Here is a 21,601-nt window from a genome sequence, read left to right on the forward strand (position 1 = left end):
CCTTTTCCCCACTTGCTCTCTCCTCTCTTCCTGAACACCATCTGAGGCGATCTCTGTCCCGGCTTCCGCGAATGCCGGCTCCCCAGCAGGCTTCCCGCTGCCCGCCCCTCTCCCTCTCTTTTCCCTCTTCTCGATTTGTGCCCCCTCACTCCGAAATCCCCCTCCCCCACCTTCCTTCTCTCAGCGTTTATTCTCCCACTCTTTTCCTTCTCTCTTGTTTTCTTTTCCTTTTTTCTCTTTCTTTACCATTCCTGCTCTCTTCCCATTCTTTCTTGCCCCGTTTCTTTCCTTATGTCTTTTTCTCTCTTACAGTATTTCCTCATTTACCCCTTTCCTCCCCCATTCGTCTTTTTGTCTCCCCGGGTTCTTTCCTCCCACTTCATTTCCCTCGTTTTATTTTCCCCTCGCTCCCCTCACTTCAGCACCGCGTCTTTCTCCTCAGTTTTTCCCCTTTCTCCTCACCTCACTTATCTTCCCCTCCTCTATTTGTCCAAACTTGCTCTCCCCCCTCTTTTCGAATCCCCACCTGCCACCTTCTCTGATCTCTGTCCTTACTCTTTAAGAGATGTGGTGAGCAGATATTCACGGGCACAGGAGTGTCGTAAAACTGCGGGCTGAGGGGTTCTCGGCTCTGAGGAGAAGACAACTCGGGAGCTGAGGAAAGGTGAAAGGGCAGATTTGCGGAGAGCAAGGCGGGCTGGTGCCCTGGGTCGTACCCCAGCTTTGTGAGATGTAGGGATGTGATGAGTGGGCAAGTGGAAGACTTGCCGGGTGTCTCAGGACTTGGAGACTTGGAATACTCTGGATGTATAGGATTCAATAATTATTGGTGCCTGAAAAAAATTCAAAATACTCATGATGTTCAGTTTTCACATAAAACTCAAATGGATTTCAGTTTGTCAGTACTCCCCACCCTCCCTTCAGTTCCCTTCATTCACAAGCCCATGGCCATGCAATAGAGCAGTATATACCGCCATCTTGTGTTTAAGACGTGAATATGCCCTGCCTGGGTCACGGAGTTAGATCTTTGCGAGACGCCAGAGGTGCCTCCTAGTGGAATCCACACTGCATTGGTTCTGAGAGTAGGAAGAAAGGGGAGGCAGATCCTTTACACGAAGAGGGCGCATGGCCAAAATTTTTGGCTGAACACCAGTCAGAGCAGAGCCACCGTCTTTCTAGTGGAGCTCTACTTGCCTGGGTCCCTGTGTGTTGGGCTTCCATATATTTGAATTCCCTCCAGATGCCACAAGCATCAGCCCTGTGATTAGGAGCAAAGTGCAACCAACAAACCCCTGTTCCCAAGGCTCTGTGGGTCTTACACCGGGCCAGGCAATTTTCAGAAATGGGGGGAAGACAGTACTCTCTCGGCTGTAGGGGCCCGAAAACCAAAAACAAGCTGTATCCCTGGCTCCTGACAGGATCCCAAGATCAGAGATGAGGGAGGTGTTTGGAGGTCACTAACCAGACCAGCAGGGCTGAGAATATGGTCCCTGTATTCTCACAAACTTCTGAGAATTCGGTTTGCTCTCTCAAAAGCCAATCCTTTAGATGCATTAATTTTCCCTTTTCTTCTTCTTCATTGTCTTTTTTTTTTAATGTTCTTGGGTAAAAGCCAGAGGAGGTAGTAGAATATGAAATTTCATATGCATTGTGTAGACTTATAGCCTACTGAATTGTTTTTTAATTACAGTGTTTATGATTTTCCCTCTTGTTTATAATTATTTTATGTTAAATGTTATAACAAAATATATTAGTTCCATAAATATTTATTTAAGTGGTATTTTGAGAACTGCTGGGGCCTTTTGCTTCTTTGCTTGCCTGAGTTCTCTTATCTTTGCACATAACCTTGGGACAAGGCCCTGGTGGAAGTAGGCATTTGGCACCATTAAACTCAAGATTTTGTCCCCTTGACATTTCCCTTGTTGTAGTCCTTGCTCTCAAGCAGTATTGTTAATAATTCAACACAGCTTTGCATACTATATCCAGGCTGATCAAGAGCAAATAGAACTTAGATATAGAAACATCTAGATAGTTTGGAGATAGAGTTCAGAAAGCTGCCGTGTGTTTGCATACAAGGCCAGCTTGTATTGACATATAGCACGCCTCCGTGGGAAGGCTGACTGGGCAGGGCCGCCTTGGCTCTTCTCTGTAAGGCCTTGCTTTGCTCACATATATTGTGTTAGATGGAGGCTCCAGGCAGCAAAACATTCTTGTATAAACCCAGCCAGCAGAGGGGTGCCCCACTTCCTGACAGAGCTGGTAGCTTTCTGGGTGGAGCAGAAAGGAAATATAAGAGGTGCCTCCTTCTCAGATGGAGTCATTCAACAGTCACTTACTCTGCACTTGCCTTGTGCCAGGTACAGTGTTACTGGGAATAAGAAGTAAATAAGACATAGCCCAAGTGCCAAAAGAATTCATGATTTAGCTGGCAAACAGATATGTAAACAAACAAAAACAGTACAAATGGGAAGTGAGGATGGAGGCCTGGTGTGTGTGGGGGGGAGCAAGTGTTGTGGGAGTGTAGAGGAGGGGTCAGCTCTGGAAGGAGGGAACGGCAATCTAGGTGGAGAGAGTAGAGAACAGAGGCCTGGAGGTGAGAACAGGTGTATGCTGGGGGCCAGGTGTGGATTATGAAACGGGTCAGTGTTACTGGAGAATAAGAGGTGAGAGATGGAACAGTGAGAGTCGAGGCTGGAAAGGGATTCGGGAACCATGTTTCAGGGGACATCGTGTGAAACATTAAGGAAATCCTCCCACTTCACAAGTTTGCCGTGCATTTAGCAATTATTATTATTATTTTATTTTTGGTGAGGAAGATCGGCCCTGAGCTAACATCTGCCAATCCTCCTCTTTTTGCTGAGGAAGACTGTCTCTGGGCTAACATCCATGCCCATCTTCTTCCACTTTATATGGGACACGGCCACAGCATGGCTTGCCAAGCGGTGCGTTGGTGCGCGCCCGGGATCCGAACCGTCGAACCCCGGGCCGCCACAGCAGAGAGCGCGCACTTAACCGCTTGTGCCACCGGGCCAGCCTCTACATTTAACAATTATTAAGAAAAAGAATAGGGCCGGCCCGGTGGTGTAGCGGTTAAGTGCATGCACTCCACTTCAGCGGCCCAGGGTTCTCAGGTTCGGATCCCAGGCACGCACTGAGGCACTGCTTGTCAAGCCATGCTGTGGTGGCGTCCCATATAAGGTGGAGGAAGATGGGCACGGATGTTAGCTCAGGGCCAATCTTTCTCAGTAAAAAAAAAAAAAAAAAGGAGAGGATTGGCATCAGATGTTAGCTCAGGGCTTATCTTCCTCACACATAAAAAAATTAAAAAAATGGAAAAAATATGTTAAAAAAAGAATAGATATAATTTATTGAGTCCCTGCTATGTGCCGGGCACTTTACATATATTATATCATTTAATTCTCACAACAACCTTATGAAGTAGATATTATGATTCCAGTGATGTGATGGGCTTGGGAAAGTTAAAGAAGCTCTCAGGTCACATAAGTAGTAAGTAGTGGCGTTTGGATTTGAACCCACAACTTTCTGACTTCAAAACTTGTGCCTTTAACCATTAGGTGATTTTTTTAATGACGGGTTTATCAAACATTGCAAAGCATAACATCTGTTTTAAGAAGACTGCATACTCAAAATAAAAGTGCAATTGATGATTTAATGACTAATATATTTAAAGACATTTATTTGTACTGTGGAAAGCCGAGAAGGAAATTGACAAATCTGGTATAATAACTGGTATTATAATAGCTGACTTTTTGATTACCTACCATGTACCAAGTGCTTTACATGGCGTCATCCAATTCAATTATCACAACAATCCTGTGAGTTAGATACTACCATCATCCCCAATTAAGAGACAAGGAAACTGAGGAACAGAGAGGTTATATAGCAGATAGGTGGCTACCCTCTAAGCACTTACAGTCTAGTTAGGTTCAAGTTAAGGCACACAGCAGCGATTTTTAGGCAAGCCCATTTCCCTAACATCGATATTCAATTTTGTTAACTTTTCTTAACTGGAGAAAGCAGATTATCTTTCCTGAAACTTTTCACAATTGTTCATCATAGATTTGTAGACTGTTATAGCTGGTAAGCGTTTAAAACCTTCTAGATCAGGCATTCTTAACCTTTTTTGTGCCAAGGACACTTTTAACAATATAATGAAGCCTAAGGACCCCTTCTCAGACCAAGGTTTTTAGATACATAAAATAAAATACATAGGATTACAAAGGAAATAAATTATACTGAAATGTAGTTATGAAAATATTAAAAATAGAAGATTGTGATATAGTTATATAAGTGTTTGTTATTAATGTAGTAAATAAGAAGATCTAGATGCAGCTCTGATAACCATGGTGACTTCAAAGTAACAATGAGTGTAAAAATATTTAAAGACCCCTCTAATAACAGTAATGTAGCATAAAACTGTTTGCAATCTCTACCAGTGACAAAGTCACAGGTACTGCTAATACCACTGTGATCTGTTCTCTGCATTTATAGTTGAAGGAAATCTAAATTTCAGTTAGAGGTTGGTGAAAATAAAGATGTAATATTTTCCCATTGAAGATTTTTTATCCTCTGAATTTTTTGAAATCCTTGTTATAGACCAAACACCTTATAATATTAATAACAATAGCTAACATGAAGGAGCCTTTACTATATGCAAGGCACTATGCTGGGGGCTTTACAACCATTTTCCATTTATTCCTCATAGCAAGCCTATGAGGTAGCCTTGTTTTACAGCTCTCAGAGAGGTGCAATTAATTTTCCAAGGTTACACAGCTGGCAAGTGGAAGAGAACGACAGAAATTTATTGTCTCACACTTCTGGAGGCTAGAAGTCCAAGATCAAGGTGTCAGCAGAGTTGGTTTCTACTGAGGCCTCTCTCCTTGCCTTGTAGATGGCTGTCTTCTCCCTGTGTCTTCACATGATCTTCCCTCTGTACGTATCTATGTCCAAATTTCCTCCTCTTATAAGGACGCCAGACAATGGAATATTATTCAATGCTAAAAAGAAATGAGATAGCAAGCCATGAAAAGACATGGAGGAACCTTCAATGTATAGTAATAAGTGAAAGGAGCCAATCATATTGGATTAGGGCTCACCATAATGACTTCATTTTAACTTAATTGCCCCTTTAAAAATCCCGTTTTCAAATATAGTCACATTCTGAGGTACTGGGGGTTAGAACTTCAACATATAGATTTTGGAGGGGGACATAATATAGCCCATAACAGATCCCAACCACAAGGATTCAGATTCAGTAGGTCTGGGGTGGGGACCAGGGATCTATAATTTTAAATGTCCCCAGGTGATTCTTATAGACGGACACGTTTGGGAGCTATTATGTTCTCTCAATCACAAACTTTCTTAGCACAGTGCTTGGGCATGGTAGATGCTCAATAAATATTTGTTGATTGATTGAGGAGATGGAGATGAGCAACTGGGGGAAATTTTAAAATGTCCTTGGGGATCATCACATAGAAGTTAGACAGTTAGAGGTCTCAAATAGTATAGACAACTCTGTTTGCAGATAGGGAGCTGGACCACATGATCTCAATGGCCACCTCTTCTTACTTTCAGTTTTTTATATGCAAAAATAACAAGGTGCAAATTTATATGCAAGCATTAAGAGAACATTAACTAAGAACTGATTTGAATGTGATAGAGTTAATAAGAAAACAAAGTAGATCCTATATATGTAGGATATTTGAGTCTTTGTGATTATGTATATATTTCTACATGGAGCTTCGCCTATGTGTGGATATTGTGTGTGTATATGTTGGGGGGATGTTTGAATATGGTTGTGTATGAGTGAGAGGGATATGTATAGAAGGGTGTGTGAATGGGCACTTGTATCAAGTTTCTTAATCCCAGTTGAGGGCCACTTTACTCTCCCCTCACAGAGCTCAATAAATGGTTACCATTATAATAGTTTAAAAAATAGTAATAGTAGGGGCCTGCCCAGTGGCTCAAGCGGTTAAGTGCGCACGCTCCGCTGTGGTGGCCCAGGGTTCGCCGGTTCGGATCCCGGGCGCACACCGACGCACCGCCTGTCAAGCCATGCTGTGGCAGCGTCCCATATAAAGTGGAGGAAGATGGGCACGGATGTTAGCCCAGGGCCGGTCTTCCTCAGCAAAAACAGGAGGATTGGCAGATGTTAGCTCAGGGCTGATCTTCCTCACAAAAAATAAAAATTAAAAATTAAAAATAGTAATAGTAGTAGTAGTAATAAAAGGCTCCAGTACTCAAGAATCTCTAGTTTTTCTAGGTCTTCTTTAAATATTGATTTATTTTGCTATGGTTTGGTTTTCCATCCTTCTATTAGAACTGGGACTTACTCTATTCAGAATTGACACATTGTTCTCTTGCTTAATATATATCTTCCTGTGGAAGGATTCCAACTAAATTGTTGACAGTGGTTACCTCTAAGGAGGGCTCGAGATTAGGCACTGGGGGAAAGGAATGAAGGAAAGGGACTTTCTAGTTTTATCATTTGCCCAAAAGTTAGTATGTTTTACTTATATAAATTAAAGATTTTTATTATAAAAGTAATACAAGATTATTTTAGAAAATGGCTGGTACAGGATGTTATGAAGATTCTCCCACAAATCTAACAACCAAGAGCAACTTTTATCTCGGCCCCTCTTTTTTTTTTTTGTGAGGAAGATTAGCCCTGAGCTAACATCCAATGCAAATCCTCCTCTTGTTTTGCTGAGGAAGATTGGCCCTGAGCTAACATCCGTGCCCATCTTCCTCCACTTTATATGGGATGCTGTCACAGCATGGCTTGACAAGCGGTGCGTCTGTTCGCGCCGGGAACCAAACCTGCGAACCCCAGGCCACCGCAGCAGAGCACGTGAACTTAACTGCTATGCCACCAGGCCGGCCCCTCAGCCTCTCTCTTTATAGAACTATTTCATGGAGGTCATATATTATTGCATCCTAATATCTACAGTGTTTTCTTCTGGAGCTCATAGTCTGGTATTTGAGTGAGCGCGTGTGTGTTATGAGATGAAAGTTGTGATAGAAGGAAGCATAGGGTGGTGGTGGAAGGAACACAGAGTGGGTGCACCTAACCCGATTAGAAAGATCAAGGAAGACTTCCTGGAAGAGGTGGTGCCTGAACTGAGCTTTGAAGGATGAATTGGGAAGGCCGAGCCCATTTTCTTGTGCCTAGTAGGCATTCACCTACTGAGATAGTGGATATAAAACACTTAGTGCCTAGCACATAGTAAGAGCTCAATAAATGGTAGATATCATTACTATTACCTGACCCTTTCCAACAAACTTGAATGACAACTTGTGTTTGCTATGAGGACTCAATGAGATAACGCATATAAAGTACTTAAGAGAGTGTCTGCACATAGTAAGTGTACAGTAAATGGTGATAGTTGATAGTGTTGTTAGTGGTGATTTTTTATCTTTAGATTCTACTGGACTGAGATGGACTGTTCTGTGTCTGATTTTCTGGGTTTTCTGATTCTGCACTTTGTCCTCTTACATTATTTCAAATGTAATGTCTCCAAGCATGCTTAGGTTTGGAGCTTTTCCTTACAGCAACAGCTGACCCAACCACCACTCCCACCATCACCAGTCATGTGGTGTGCTCAAGTTGTAGTTTCTAAAAGCATATAGAAAATAGAGGAGCTGATGGTGGAAGAAGTGGAACAGAACCTTGGCTGCCTCAGAAAATATTTTCTGTGTAGTTGAGGGGATAGTCTCTGGTTTTCTGATCAGCAGAGCGCCTGTATTGCTAAGCTGAAGACAGCTGGTAGAAGTGAATCAAAATCTTTCCCCATCTTTCTTGGGCACTTTCATTGTCTGCATCAGAGGGTAGAGTGTCTACAGGCCACAAATATGCTCCTCAGCCCAGCCTCATCTCCTCACAAGAGCCAGCAGAAACTCCTTCCCCACTAGCAATGGGCAGTCACTTTTTTCCCCAGTTTCCCCAGCTAGTGCAGCCCTTAGTGTTTTTTGCAGGGCTTCATGGAGATTTTAATGGGCATTTATAAATGGTGGGTATCAGACATTGCTAGCTTGCTGCCTTATTAACCCAGAGTTCCCCTGGATGTAACTGATCTTCTTGCTAAAGACTTCAGAGAGAAGGCACAAAAGTCCCCTGCTTTTGCATGGTCCTTTGTTTCTAGCTTTCCACCACTCTCCATCCTGGGGACCCTGTTTCCACCAGTCATCTCATATTCCCCAATACAGGAGTCCTCTTCATTTTTGTAAGGGAAAACTGTGTTGTACTTTCCTGAAGCTTTGATCTCCTCTGGAAAGAAGGAGGTTAAGGGCAGAGGGAAGGTGACTGAACCTGGGGGCTGGCTGTCAGGGAGTGAAGAGGATTGGGGGGCAGGGGCGCTGCTTCCTGTCTTGCTCTCCGAGCTGAGAATCCAGGCAAATTGCAGAGAGCAGGGCAGGAGGAGGGTAACCATCTTGCAGAGATAGCTTGTAAGGCCTTGATATTGTTTGTAGATCCCTAGCTACTGATTAGGGGCCCCTGACCTAATATAGTAGAAAAATGTTTTGTGGTGGTGTTGTTGTTGTTGTTGCTGTTTTTTAATATCCTTCCTGAGGGGTATCTCCCTTCCTGTATTAGCTTTCTGAATCTTGATACCATGCACTCAGCTTGATCTATTTGCCCTACTTTCCGCTCCTTGGAGCATTCTTATTTACCTTTCAGCCACCTCTGGAATCCTGGACTTGGTTTATCTAGCCCTTTGTCACCACTCCATATGTAGACATACAGGCAGCCTCCAACTTGTACACAGGCTGAGATCTCAAAGTTCATTCTGAAGTCAATTGTTTGGAAGGTGACATGCATTTTTTCATAGGACAAAAAAATTGTTATAAATGGTAGTTACATTTCCAGGCCAGCCCACAAAAGATATTTTTTTACCTTTAATGTACTAGAACTGTGGGCCATTTGCAATGAAAAAGTAGAAAATCTTACTAATTCAGCAAAAACAGGAGACAGTCCAATGGAATAAGAAATGCTTTAGCTTGACTGCTGGCTGGCGCTGGAATCAAGGAGGTTGAATTGGGTGGATGGGGCTTTCATGAGGCCCTTATGGGGACTTTCGGGGACTTTGGAAGGCTACAGAGGGTTGGTCGTAACACTAGTTCTTTATTATTTCTAACTTCACTTCAAAACTAATGGCTTTTTTTCTCTTTTTGTTGCGTGAGGAAGATTAGCCCTGAGCTAACATCTGTTGTTCATCTTCCTGCTTTTGCTGAGGAAGATTGGCCCTGGACTAACATCCGTGTCCACCCTCCTCCACCTCATACGTGGGACGCCTGCCACAGCATGGCTTAATAAGCAGTGCATAGGTCTGCTCTGGGGATCTGAACCCGCAAACCCCGGGCTGCTGGAGCAGAATGCGTGAACTTAACCACTACGCCACTGGGCCGGCCCCCAAAACTAATAGCTTTTAATAATGACTATTATATACTGAGCATCTACTGTGTGTCAGGTACTGTGCCAGGCAGTTTGCATGCCTCCTCCTCATTTCATCCTCACCACAGCACTAATAGGTAAACACTGTAATCTTTCTTTTACAGATGAGGAGACTGAAGCTCAGAAATGTCAATGAGCTTGGTGAAGATTACTCAGACAGTACAATTGGAAACCAAATCAGTGGTTTCCCACTCCTCAAACCTGTGCTTTACCATATGTACCCAGCCACCCTTTTCTTTTCCCTATCCGGATATATCATGAGCACTACTCCTAGGGCTGTTATCCATGATTAGAGCTATTTGTTAGTGCACAAAGCAAACAAAGATCAGAGAAATCAAGAGAGGTGGAAGCAGAGAGAAAAGGAAGGAGGAAGGGAGAAAGAGTTTTGCTACGCAAAAGTTCAACTAAGAAACCAGGTACAGTCACGCATGGCTTAATAACAGGTATATGTTCTGTGAAATGCATCATTAGGTGATTTCGTGGTTGTGCGAACATCCTAGAGTGTACTTACATAAACCTAGATGGTATAGCCTACTACACACCTAGGCTATGTGGAACTGTTCTTATGGGACCACTGTCGTATATGCGGTCCATTGTTGACCAACATGTTATTATGCAGCGCATGACCGTACATCAGTGCTTCTCAAACTGTACTGTGCATACAAATAACCTGACGCTTGTTAAAATGCAGCTTATTATTCAGCGGGTCTGGGGAGGGACCTGAAATCCTGCATTCCTAACAAACTTCCAGGTGATGTTACTCCTGTTGGTCCATGGGCAACACTTTTAATAGGAAGGCCTTATAGTGCAAATGATAAACAAACCAAAAAATGTAAGCATCCTTAATACATGATTCCTAATTTAATTGGGATCAGCTTCTACACTAAACAGTCACTTTTTATTCTCTTTTCTCCTATAGGCTGTCCCAGGCCATTGTCTCTGCTTTTGGTCTGCCTGTCTGTTTCATCTTACACTCAACTGTTCTTTTTTCTTTTTTTTTTTTGAGGAAGATCAGCCCTCAGCTAACACCCGATGCCAATCCTCCTCTTTTTTTTTGCTGAGGAAGATTGGCCCTGAGCTAACATCCATGCCCATCTTCCTCTACTTTATATGGGACACCGCCACAGCATGGCTTGACAAAGCGGTGCGTCGGTGTGTGCCCAGGATACAAACTCGCGAATCCCGGGCAGCTGAAGTGGAGCGCGCGCACTTAACCACTTGCGCCACTGGGCCGGCCTCTCAACTGTTCTTTTTGTGTGCGTGTGAGGAAGATCAGCCCTGTGCTAACATCTGCCAATCCTCCTCTTTTTTTTTTTTGTGCTGAGGAAAACTGGCCCTGGGCTAACATCCATGCCCATCTTTCTCCACTTTATATGGGACGCCGCCACAGCATGGCTTGCCAAGCGGTGCATCAGTGCCCGCCCGGGATCCGAACCGGTGAACCCCGGGCCACTGCAGGGGAGCATGTGCACTTAACCACTTGCGCCACCCGGCTCGCCCCTCAACTGTTCTTTTAAACACAGGTGTTAAAGACATATGAGCATCTTCCACCACTTTGAGCTCTAAGCAGCCTCGCTCAGGCATTAGTTTCTCTTGCACAAGCTAGATTCCTGGCCATGGGGTTCCAGGCCTCAACAACCACTCTCAGCTCTCTGTCTACCAGCCCCAGTAGATAGTTGTATGTCATAGCTGCACGTCCTTCTAGTTGCTGTATGTGGGACACGGCCTCAGCATGGCCGGAGAAGCGGTGCGTCGGTGCGCACCCGGGATCTGAACCCGGGCCTCCAGCAGCGGAGCGTGCGCACTCAACCGCTAAGCGATGGGGCCGGCCCCCAGCCTGGCTTTTTAAAGACTCTGAATCCTTATTTCTGCAGCATAGTTGAAATAATACCAAGCGTTGGTTTAAGGCAGCCATTGCAAAGGTTCTTTGTAGAGTCCTCCTGCCAATTCCAGAAGGCCAGTAAAATTTGTTTCCTGGAAGGTTATTTGCTTTATCTTGCCACCTTCTCTTCCTCCTCCCCTTAGGATTTTGATTGTGATCATTTTGAGCCATTCTTCAAGTTTTTCTTCTATTTTTAGATTCTCTGACTCATTCTTCCCCAATAGCAAGAGCCAGGGAGGGCCTCCTATTCTAGCCAAGATCTACTTTTTCAAGTAGGAAGTAGTCTCTCACAGTGTCTACAAATCAACTTGATCTGTAGCCTGCAACAACATGATTGCTTTTCCGTCTTCTCTCTCTCTAACTGTGGCCTTTCTAACTCCCTTCATCCAGGGATCCAGCCTCCACTTGAATACACTAGGTAGGTTCACATTTCATCATTGGATAAATGAAAAACTGTGCTGAAAAAGACTTGCAATCTACTATCTGTAACTTCTATCCATTAATCTTACTTTTATCATATGGAGCAGAAATAACCCTTCAAGTGTTTCATGATGGCTGTCATATCCTCCTTTAACCATCGCTTTGCTAGACTAAACATATCCAATTCCTAATCAGTCTTCAGTGGTTTCTTGACCTTATCTAGATGCATTATAGTTTGTAAATGTCCACTTTAAAATAAGGCACCTAGAAATGGACACATTGCTCCATGTGTGGTTTGACCAGCACTGAGTACGTTAGGACTGTTCCTTCCCGTGATCTTCTAATGCAATTTTATGATTGTGTTGGCTTAAAAAAGAGTAAGTCACTTCTTCACATTTATTGAGCACCTACTTTGGGTCAGATACTTAACATCTACTAAACAACCGCTCCAAAGGTTCAGTGGTAGAGGTTCTCTGTTCTCTCTTCCCCCCTGAGGCCAGGAGATGGTATAGCTAGCTTCGTCCAATCTTTCCTATTGTTATCTACTGTCCTCCAGGCCTCTCACTTATTAAGGACCTTGGCACCTCACTTATAGTCTCCCCAACTCTGGCCACCATCCTGAGTGATTTTAATGTCCTTGTAAATGACCCATCTATAAGCTTCATCCTTTTAATCATTTTCACCTCCACTCCACTTCACCAACCTATTCCCATGATCCACTTTATTCTCAGAAGATGACCTCATCTCTTATTCCATTTTGAAAATCTAGGCCACCAGATGCTAACTTTCATGTTCCTACCTTCACCCCACCCTACCACATAGCCACATCCTAACCTACTTTCTTTTTGTCTTGCAGGAGTAGACAGGTTCTCCAGTTCAAAGCTAATCCATCTACTTATGCTTTGGAGCCCATTCTTTCCCACCCTCTTGGGGACCTACCTTCATCAGTTATCCCCTCTCTCATCTGTCTCTTCAACCACTCCTTCTCTTTTTACTGGCTGCTTCCCATCAGCATTTAGATATGCTCAACTTTCTCCCATTTAAAAAAAGAGACAAGTAAAACTCCCCTTCAACTCTATCCCCAACTGGTGCTCACCCTATTTCTTTCCTTCTGTTATTACAGAAGGTTTTGTGTGTGTGTGTGAGGAAGACCAGCCCTGAGCTAACATCCATGCTAATCCTCCTCTTTTTGCTGAGGAAGACTGGCTCTGAGCTAACATCTATTGCCAATCCTCCTCCATTTTTTCCCCCAAAGCCCCAGTAGATAGTTGTACATCATAGTTGCACTTCCTTCTAGTTGCTGTATGTGGGACGCGGCCTCAGCATGGCCGGAGAAGTGGTGCTTCGGTGCGCGCTCAGGATCCGAACCCGGGCGGCCAGTAGCTGAGTGCGCGCACTTAACCACTAAGCCACGGGGCCGGCCCTACAGAAGCTTTTCAAAAGAGGAGTCTATACTCACTGTCTCCATTTCCTCAGCTCCCATTCAAAACTCAGCCCCGCCCCTCCCCCCAGTCTGCCTTTTCTGACCCCAGAATACTACTGTTACTGCTCTTGTTAAGGAAATCAATGACATCCTGATTGCCAAATGCAACAAAGAGGTTTGAGTCTTTATTTTACTGGACTTCTCTCTGCTGCATTTAACATAATTGATGGCTTTCACTCCACTTCTGTCCTCCTGCCTCTCTTGAAAGTGCCTACTCCCTGGCTTTGGTGACACTGCTCCTCTCCTGATTCTCCTCATTCCTCTCTGGTTACTCCTTCTTATGCTCCTTTGTGGACTCTTCCCCTGCCATCCCTTAAATGCTGGTCTTTCCCAGGATTTTTCTTATTCTATAACTTTCTCCTAGATCATCTCATCCATCCTCATGCTTTTATCTACTGTGCTGTTGACTACCTAATCTATATCTGTAGCCTCTCTTATGAGCTCCAAACCTGAATACTCAATTGCAACTAAATATGTGGGACATAGTATATCCCACAGGTACCTCGAAATCAAACTCAGTATGTCACAGATTCATCTTCCTTACTCAAATCTTCTCCTCCTCCTCTATCTACCCCACCACCACCATTTTGGGGACTCAGACCTCTATCCACACAGTTGTCCAGGCCTGAAACTTGAGAGTCATCCTAGACTTTTCATTCAACCAGTTGCCAAGACTTGTTAAGTCTCTTCTAAGTATCTATCTGGTATTTCTTTTCTTTATGTTATTATAGCATATAGTCCAGACTCTCTATCATCTCCTTTTTTAACTACTTACATAGCTTATCTACTGGGTCTCCCTGTCTCTTGGCCTACTCCTCTTTAATCTGTTCTCCGCATTGGTGCTAGAATGGGTTTCCTGTAATACAGATCAGATCACATCACTCCTCTTCTTCAAGCCCTATCATGGCTTCCCACTGCTTAGTGGTAGAGTCCAAGCTGCTCCATATGCCTTACAAGGCCTTTCGCAGCCTGGCCCTGCCTACCCTTCCAGTCCTCTCTCCTATAATCCTTTCCTTATCCTCTTGCCCAAATATCGCGTCTCCCTGCCTTTGTACACACTGTTCTCTCTGCGTAGAATGACCCCTCATCTTCCAGCGGAACCCTGACTCAGCTTTCAAAATTGGACTTGGAGTATGTCTGGATAAATAGACAAGAAACTAGTGACAGTGATTTGTCTCTGCAGGGAACTGGGTGGCTGGAGCACAGGGATAGGAGGCAGACTTACTTTGCCCATCCTTTTGTCCATTTTGTCCATAAATCTGAATTGATTATTCAAAAAATAAATACAATGTGATCATTTTTTTAAAAGACTCAGGCATCATGTCCTCTAAAAAGTTGTCTCCCCCTTCCTCTCCTCTGTTCTTTTCCCTCCCGTCTCTGTGTTACCTCTGGGCCTAGTGTGTGCTCCTGTGAGTAGAAAAATCACATTGTGTTATAATTTATCTTTTCAGTTGTCTGTCTCCCCAGATTGTGAGCTCCTTGAGGGCAGGGGCTACATCTTGTTTCTAGTTATTTCCCGAGAATCTAGCACAGTGCTCCATAAAGGTTTATTGAATGAATGAAGAAATGAGTGAAGAAATGAATAAAGTATGGGATGCCCCAATTAGAAAACAGGGACCCCAAGCCTGTGCTCTTTCCAGATCTCCCTTGTTCTGTCCTTTGCTACATGTTGAATCTAAAAGTAATACTTTACATTTGTTTGTAAGTATTATCCATCACCTTGTCAGTGTGGGTTCAGCATCATCCAAAGCTACCCAGATCCTTTCAAAATCCCTCCTACCTTTCTGTCATCAACAGATTTAATATGCATTAGTATGTCCTATTCTGAGTCACTGAATCACAGAATTTGAATAATTCATCTAATACCTGCTGTTTACTGAACACCTACAGTGTATTAAGCACTGCGCCAGGTTTTTAAAAATATGACTTTGTCACAGCATTTGCTGCAAGGTAGGTGTTTTGATCCCCAGTTTACAGATGAGGAAATCAAAATCAATATGGTTAAACACTTTGTCCAGGGTCATGTTGCTAGTAAGTGGTGAAGCTAAGATTTGAACTGAGGTCTTTTGACTTCAGAATTCATGCTTGAGGGGCCTGCCCGGTGGCGCAAGCTGTTAAGTGCGCACGCTCCGTTGCAGCAGCCCAGGGTCCCCCTGTTCGGATCCCGGGCGTGAACCGATGCACCGCTTGGCAAGCTATGCTGTGGTGGGGTCCCATATAAAGTGGAGGAAGATGGGCACGGATGTTAGCCCAGGGCCAGTCTTCATCAGCAAAAAAAGAGGAGAATTGGCAGATGTTAGCACAGGGCTGATCTTCCTCACAAAAAAAAAAAAAAGAATTCATGCTTGATTCATAACACTACACTGATTAAAAGGGGCCTCTCCACTGCTTGACTACTGGGCAAGGGGTTCTCCAAGGTTGGCCTGAACCCCTTGGTGCCTAGTGCTTACTTCTCCTCAAGGCATCCTGTTCCATCTTTGGACTGCTCTGACCATTTTAAAGGCTCTTGCTGGTAGGAAGCCAAAATTATAAATGAGCCCAACAAGACAAATCCAAGAATAGAGCCTTTTGGCTCACTGCTAGAACTTCCCTTCTGGTCTGACACCAAACCATGCATTTGTTCAACTAGTTACAGACTCATCTCAACAAACAGCTGGATCATCAAGCCTGTATTTTGCCATCTCATCTACAAGGAAATTATAGGAAACTTTGTCCAATGCCTGGATGAAATGAAATCCACTATAGCTATCACATTTTCTGATCCGCCAATGTACTAACCAGATAAAACAAAAAAAAAAGAAATGAAGTCTGGGAGGGATATTTGTTTTTTAACCAGGCAATTTGTCAATGACTCAGAGTAATGAGTTTCCAGCAGCAGACTTTCAGGCATCATTGACAGGCTGTCAGGAACATGATTTTTGGGCAGTGGGCTTCCTACTGCTCTTCAAATGACATCTAAATAGGCAAAGCCCCCCATTTTCATTGCTTTGAATTTTATAGCACTGTCATTTGCACCTGGTTTTATTTAGGCTTCCATTTCAGTTTTCGATGCTTTTATTTTTCTTTGACTGTGTTCTGCCCTTGCACATGTTTTCTCTGTATGGTTCATTCCTTAAATTTCTACAACCTCCTCCCAAACACACACACACACACACACACACACACACACACACACACACCTTCCTCGTCCTTTGAGAATCAGTGCATGCAGCCCCTCCTCTGGAAGTCTTCTCTGATGTCCTCAATCTGGGTAACTGCTTCTCCTCCTGTGTGATGTAATAGAAAGTGCACACAGTGCTGCCTTGAAGTAGATCCCCAGTAAATGTTAGTTCCCTTCTCCCTTTCCCACATGTATATCTCTAAAACAGTATTAATAATACATCTTATACTTTCTTGTTTACTTGTCTGGCTTCATCACTCAATTCTGAACTCATGCATTCCTTCATTCAACAGATATTTATTGCTTGTCTACTGTGCGTGCAAGTCATTGTTCATGTTAGGTGCTGGGGATATAATGATTTCTGAAAATCATACTTTCACTGTGTCTTTTTCAATATTGTATTCATAGCACCTAGCATAATGCCTGTCAAGTAAAGAGTGTTCATTAAGAGAATGCATTTTCTCAGCAGAGTTTCTCCAAGTGTGGTCCTTGGACCACTTGCATCTGGATCACTGAGAGGTGCAGGTTAAATGTTAAATGTCAGTTCCTGAGTCTCATCCTAGATCTACTGAATCTCTTAAGGGTGGGCTGCAAGAATCTGCATTTCAATCTAGTTCTGCAGGTATTTCTTTCACACTAAAATTTGGGAACCATTGCAAAATAGGAGAGAGAGGGAGGGAACTAATGCCTATTTTTGAAAAATGTAGCTAAAATCAATTGAGTCATTTTTAATGCCTCTAACTGCTGCAGGAAAATTTAGTCAAGGGGGAAAAGGGCATTAGTTAAAATTCTCTGGGAGAATTTTTAAATAGACTTGGAATATTCAAGTAATTAAATAAAAGTCCTTCTAAAGTCTAAGATGACAAATGGAATTATTGCTAATAAAATCTAATCTTAACTTAGGTCAAATTTACGATGCCAGAGAGTTTTCATTTTTATAGAGCTACTTACGTACTTGATTATATAGAGAGAGACTCTTTGTCTAACCTAACGGTACAGTATGTTGATTCCCATATTATAGACTTGAATTGTAAATTTATTATTTTAAATTATGAGAGAGTATATCTCAACTGTATTTGTGCTTTGACCTTGATTATATATGTGATTTATCTGATGCCTAGCCCTTGATTGGGAATGATAATATTACTCATTCTCCATGAAAATGTGATCCATTTTACTGTTTTATGCCATATTTTCTAAGAGTAGAGTGTTATTAAATGTGTTCTTTGGTAATAGATTAGGTATGTAAGATCTGAGTCAAGCAAATACAGCATAACTTCCCTCTCAGGAAGACTTACAAAGCTAGATTTTATGACCATGGTCTTCGGGCTTGGACATTTCCGTTTTGGGTTTGCCTTGACATGATCCTGGTGGTCAAGAGCTGAGATATCTATGCATCTGGGCACAAACCTCTTAAATATCCACAGGTTTGTATTTATGTTTCCCTCCTTGTAACTTTACTTTTTTAAAAATTTAATTTAGGGTTTGTTGGTAGTGTCACTGCTGCCAAGCTGGATCGCGACCTGCTGCCGTCACGGCACCCGCTGGGCACCCTGTCCAATGACCTGAGAATTCTGTGCGGCAACTCCTCCCAGGAGCTGAGCGAGTACCAGGACCAGCAGTTTGGTGGCGGCAACGAAGAGCATGAAAGATTACTGAAGGAAAGCTCTACACTGTATGTGGGGAATCTTTCCTTTTATACAACTGAAGAGCACATATTTGAGCTCTTTAGTAGATGCGGTGATGTCAAGAATATATTTATGGGCCTGGATAAAACAAAGAATGCGGCATGTAATTTCTGTTTTGTAGAATACCATAACAGAGCTGATGCCGAAAATGCCCTGTGGTTCCTAAATGGGACCCGCCTCGATGACCGTACCATCCGCGTAGATTGGGATCTAGGCTTTAGAGTGGGCAGACGATATGGCCGCCGATCTCGAGGCCAGGTACAAGATGAGTTTCGTGACGACGTTGATGCTGGTAGAGGAGGCTTTGGAAGACAGACTCAGGCCGGTGATAGGAGAGGAGTCCACTAGTGAAAAACCTGCAGCTCTAGCCCCTCAAAAAGTCTATCAAAGGAAACACCAGGTCAGCAAATAGCCCATTTATAAAGTTTAAATTACTTTCTTTGCTGAGCAGAAACTCTTTTGATGTATTTTTCTCTCTGAAATGTTATTAAATGGCGCAAACAAAAACATTCTTTTGTTCTTGTCTTAATTTTGAATCTGATTGTCAGATTACCAATTTGACCATCAGGTGGTCCAAAGTGAAGTGCTCTTCAGCAATAAATTAGGTATGTAAGATCTGAATCAACCAAAGCACAGCTTCCCTTTCAGGAAGACTTCAACTGGATTTTATGACCATGTTCCCAGGGTACGTAATGATCATTTTTTAGAGCTTGCATAAAATAAAGTCGAATAAGTGGAAATTTAAAAGAAAATTATCAAAGAAATACAAGCACATTATTTTAAAACATAAAAAAAAAATCCAGAAGTGTTTATAATGAAAGCAAAAATCCTCCTGCCCCATCTCTTCCTACCCTAGGCCTCTTCCCTGGGCAATAACTTTTAATTTTTTTAGCAGTTTTTTTTTGGTTTCTTTCCTGGTAGTGTCCTCTGTATTTCTAATAACATGACTACTTATACTATTTATTTTCATTTTAAACATCATCTATTGACATCTTGCTTTCATAGATAAGGATTTAGCTCATTTTCAATCCCATTTGCCCTTCTCTCTATCCTCTCAATATAGTTTACAACACTTACTTTTTCTATTGTTACATAACATAGGTTAGGTTATGCTGTAGTAAGAAACAACCCGAAGAGCCTTAGTGGCTTAAAATCACTAAAGTCTGTTCCTCACACTACATTTCCATTGCTGATGGCCTGGGGGCTCTGCTGCATGCCATGATCATCCTCCTGGGGCCCAGGAGGCGTAGCCATTGTCATTAGTGTAAATCAGTTATGGTAATTCCCTCCCTCTTGCTGGTGATTGGTTTAGGAATCCAGGCTTAAGCCCATCTGAGGTTGACAATTCCATGGTGATAGTTATTAATAAGTTCAGGGAAGGGCAATGATCAATGGGGACCCCAGTAAGACTAGATTTTTAGTTTATTCTTGAAAAAGAAGTCTCTCTCCTTCTCACTGGATGTGAATAAGTTATGTATATAGCTACTGCATTATCAACAGCCTTCTTACAACCACAGGAGAAACCAACCCTAGGACGAATTGGAAATTTTAGATGGTGAAAAGACGGACCAAAGAAACTATCCCTCATGAAATTATCAACTAACCTTGCAGCACACACTATGTCCCATTGTGATCGAACTCCATGGGTCTCTCTCTTGGTGAGTGTGGAGCCAAAAAGCACAACCAAGGCTGAAGTGGGCAAAGAAAAAAGGCTTATTGCTTGCACAAGCAATGGAGAACATCAGGGACAGCTCCCAAAGCAGCGCCCCCCATCCCTGGAGCTTAGTGCAGTTGGAGATTTAGTGCAGTTGGAGATTTTATACACCGGAGTGCAGAGGATATGTTACAACTGTGTAACAACTGGGCCTAATCAGGGCACATGTGCAGGCCATTACATAAGGAGACTAATGCAACATTCCATTACATAACAGGTCTGAGGTAACTTTTGGACACTTAGAGCTGGAGCAATTTGCAGGGTTCCTACTGCAACCATGTAAGTTTCACTGTAGAATGGCAACATCTGCAAAAAACAGACATCAAGTTCTGAAAAACAGCACATTTAGTTTTCTCCTTGTCTGGATAACATTTGACAGACTATGTTTAGTTATAGATCAGATTTTTATTAAGCCTTTCCTTGCCTGGTTTCTGGTCACACTATTGTGAGAGATTATATGTTATTTTATCAAGTAAGCCAGTTTGTTAACATGCAGCTGAAAGAACTCTTATATGAAATACTTTTTCTTAATTTCATTCTTTTTTTTGTGTGTGTGAGGGAAATCAGCCCAGAGCTAACATCCATGCCAATCCTCCTGTTTTTGCTGAGGAAGACCGGCCCTGGGCTAACATCCGTGCCCATCTTCCTCTACTTTATATGGGATGCTGCCACAGCATGGCCTGACAAGCGGTGCATCGGTGCGCGCCCAGGATCTGAACCCCAGGCCACCAGCAGCAGAGCGTGCGCACTTAATCACTACGCCACAGGCCGGCCCCCTTAATTTCATTCTTGTGTAAAGGATTTAAATTTCTCCCTCATGAGTCCAAGCATACATCTCCAGAGTTCATGTCCTTTCATATGGAAAGTTAGATAAAATCACCATCTTACTCCTGACTCCTTCACCCTGTGACCTGAGGTCATCCACTTTGGTCAGTAACATTCTTTCCTGAATAGGGGAGGAAAGAGAATGTCATTTTTTATGGAGTGACTATTATGTACCTGATACTTTGCTAGAGGCTTTAAAACACAATCTCATTTACTCTTAACAACAACTCTGTGCCCATTACATAGGTGAGGAAACTGAGGATCGGAGAGGTAAAGTCACCAATTGGTAAGTGGCAGAGCTGGGGTTCAAACCAAGGGAGTCTACGTTAAAGCTGATGCCCTTAATCAGGATACTCTATTGTCTCTCTCCCTTACCTTCAGTCAGACCACAAGGCCCAAACCTCTCTTTGAGGTTCCTTTTTCTCAGAAAATTATCCCACTGACCACAGTGTATCTGGGCCTCTCTCCCCCAAGCAAGCTTCTCAAATGTGGTCTCCTATCTGACTTGACATGCAGGATCACTCAGGCTCCACATCTAATGCCACCCAACCATACTTATCTTTCCTTTCTGGGAGGAAGAGGAGCACCTGACATGCATTTCTGACCAATTTAGCTTACTCTGTGTACAGCAATGGTGTTTACTAACTTTTTAGTGTTTCCTCTTTGCAACTTCCCTAAAATAGCACAAGAGATTTTTTTAAAGTCATGTGATTAAAATTTTGTGTTTATCACAGGATGTTTCTGGAGGAGTACCTTGGCATATCTCTCAATCACACCTAGTGGCTGCACACTTGGACTGCTCCCAACAATGTCTTTTCCTAGGCTGAGAAAAAGCGTTTAACAATGTCTTGTAGAGCATACTTCTGGTTAAGTAAAGGAACTTTCATAATATATGGCTAGAAGACTCTTCTAGTAGTTCTTACACTATAACATGTTCTTCAAAATCATGCTGAATAT

General features: G+C 42.9%; 1 protein-coding gene across 1 annotated transcript; it reads left to right on the forward strand.

Annotated features, from left to right (window-relative positions):
• The first annotated feature begins 17,734 nt into the window (after window positions 1-17,734).
• Window positions 17,735-18,594, forward strand: NCBP2L (nuclear cap binding protein subunit 2 like). Its single transcript, XM_058535099.1, has 2 exons — window positions 17,735-17,766; window positions 17,913-18,594. Exons 1-2 carry the CDS (start codon window positions 17,735-17,737, stop codon window positions 18,451-18,453), a joined length of 573 nt encoding a protein of 190 aa, XP_058391082.1. The 3' UTR covers window positions 18,454-18,594.
• The last annotated feature ends 3,007 nt before the right edge of the window (window positions 18,595-21,601 follow it).

This window comes from Diceros bicornis, chromosome X, assembly GCF_020826845.1.
Source record: "Diceros bicornis minor isolate mBicDic1 chromosome X, mDicBic1.mat.cur, whole genome shotgun sequence".
NCBI lineage: Eukaryota > Metazoa > Chordata > Mammalia > Perissodactyla > Rhinocerotidae > Diceros > Diceros bicornis.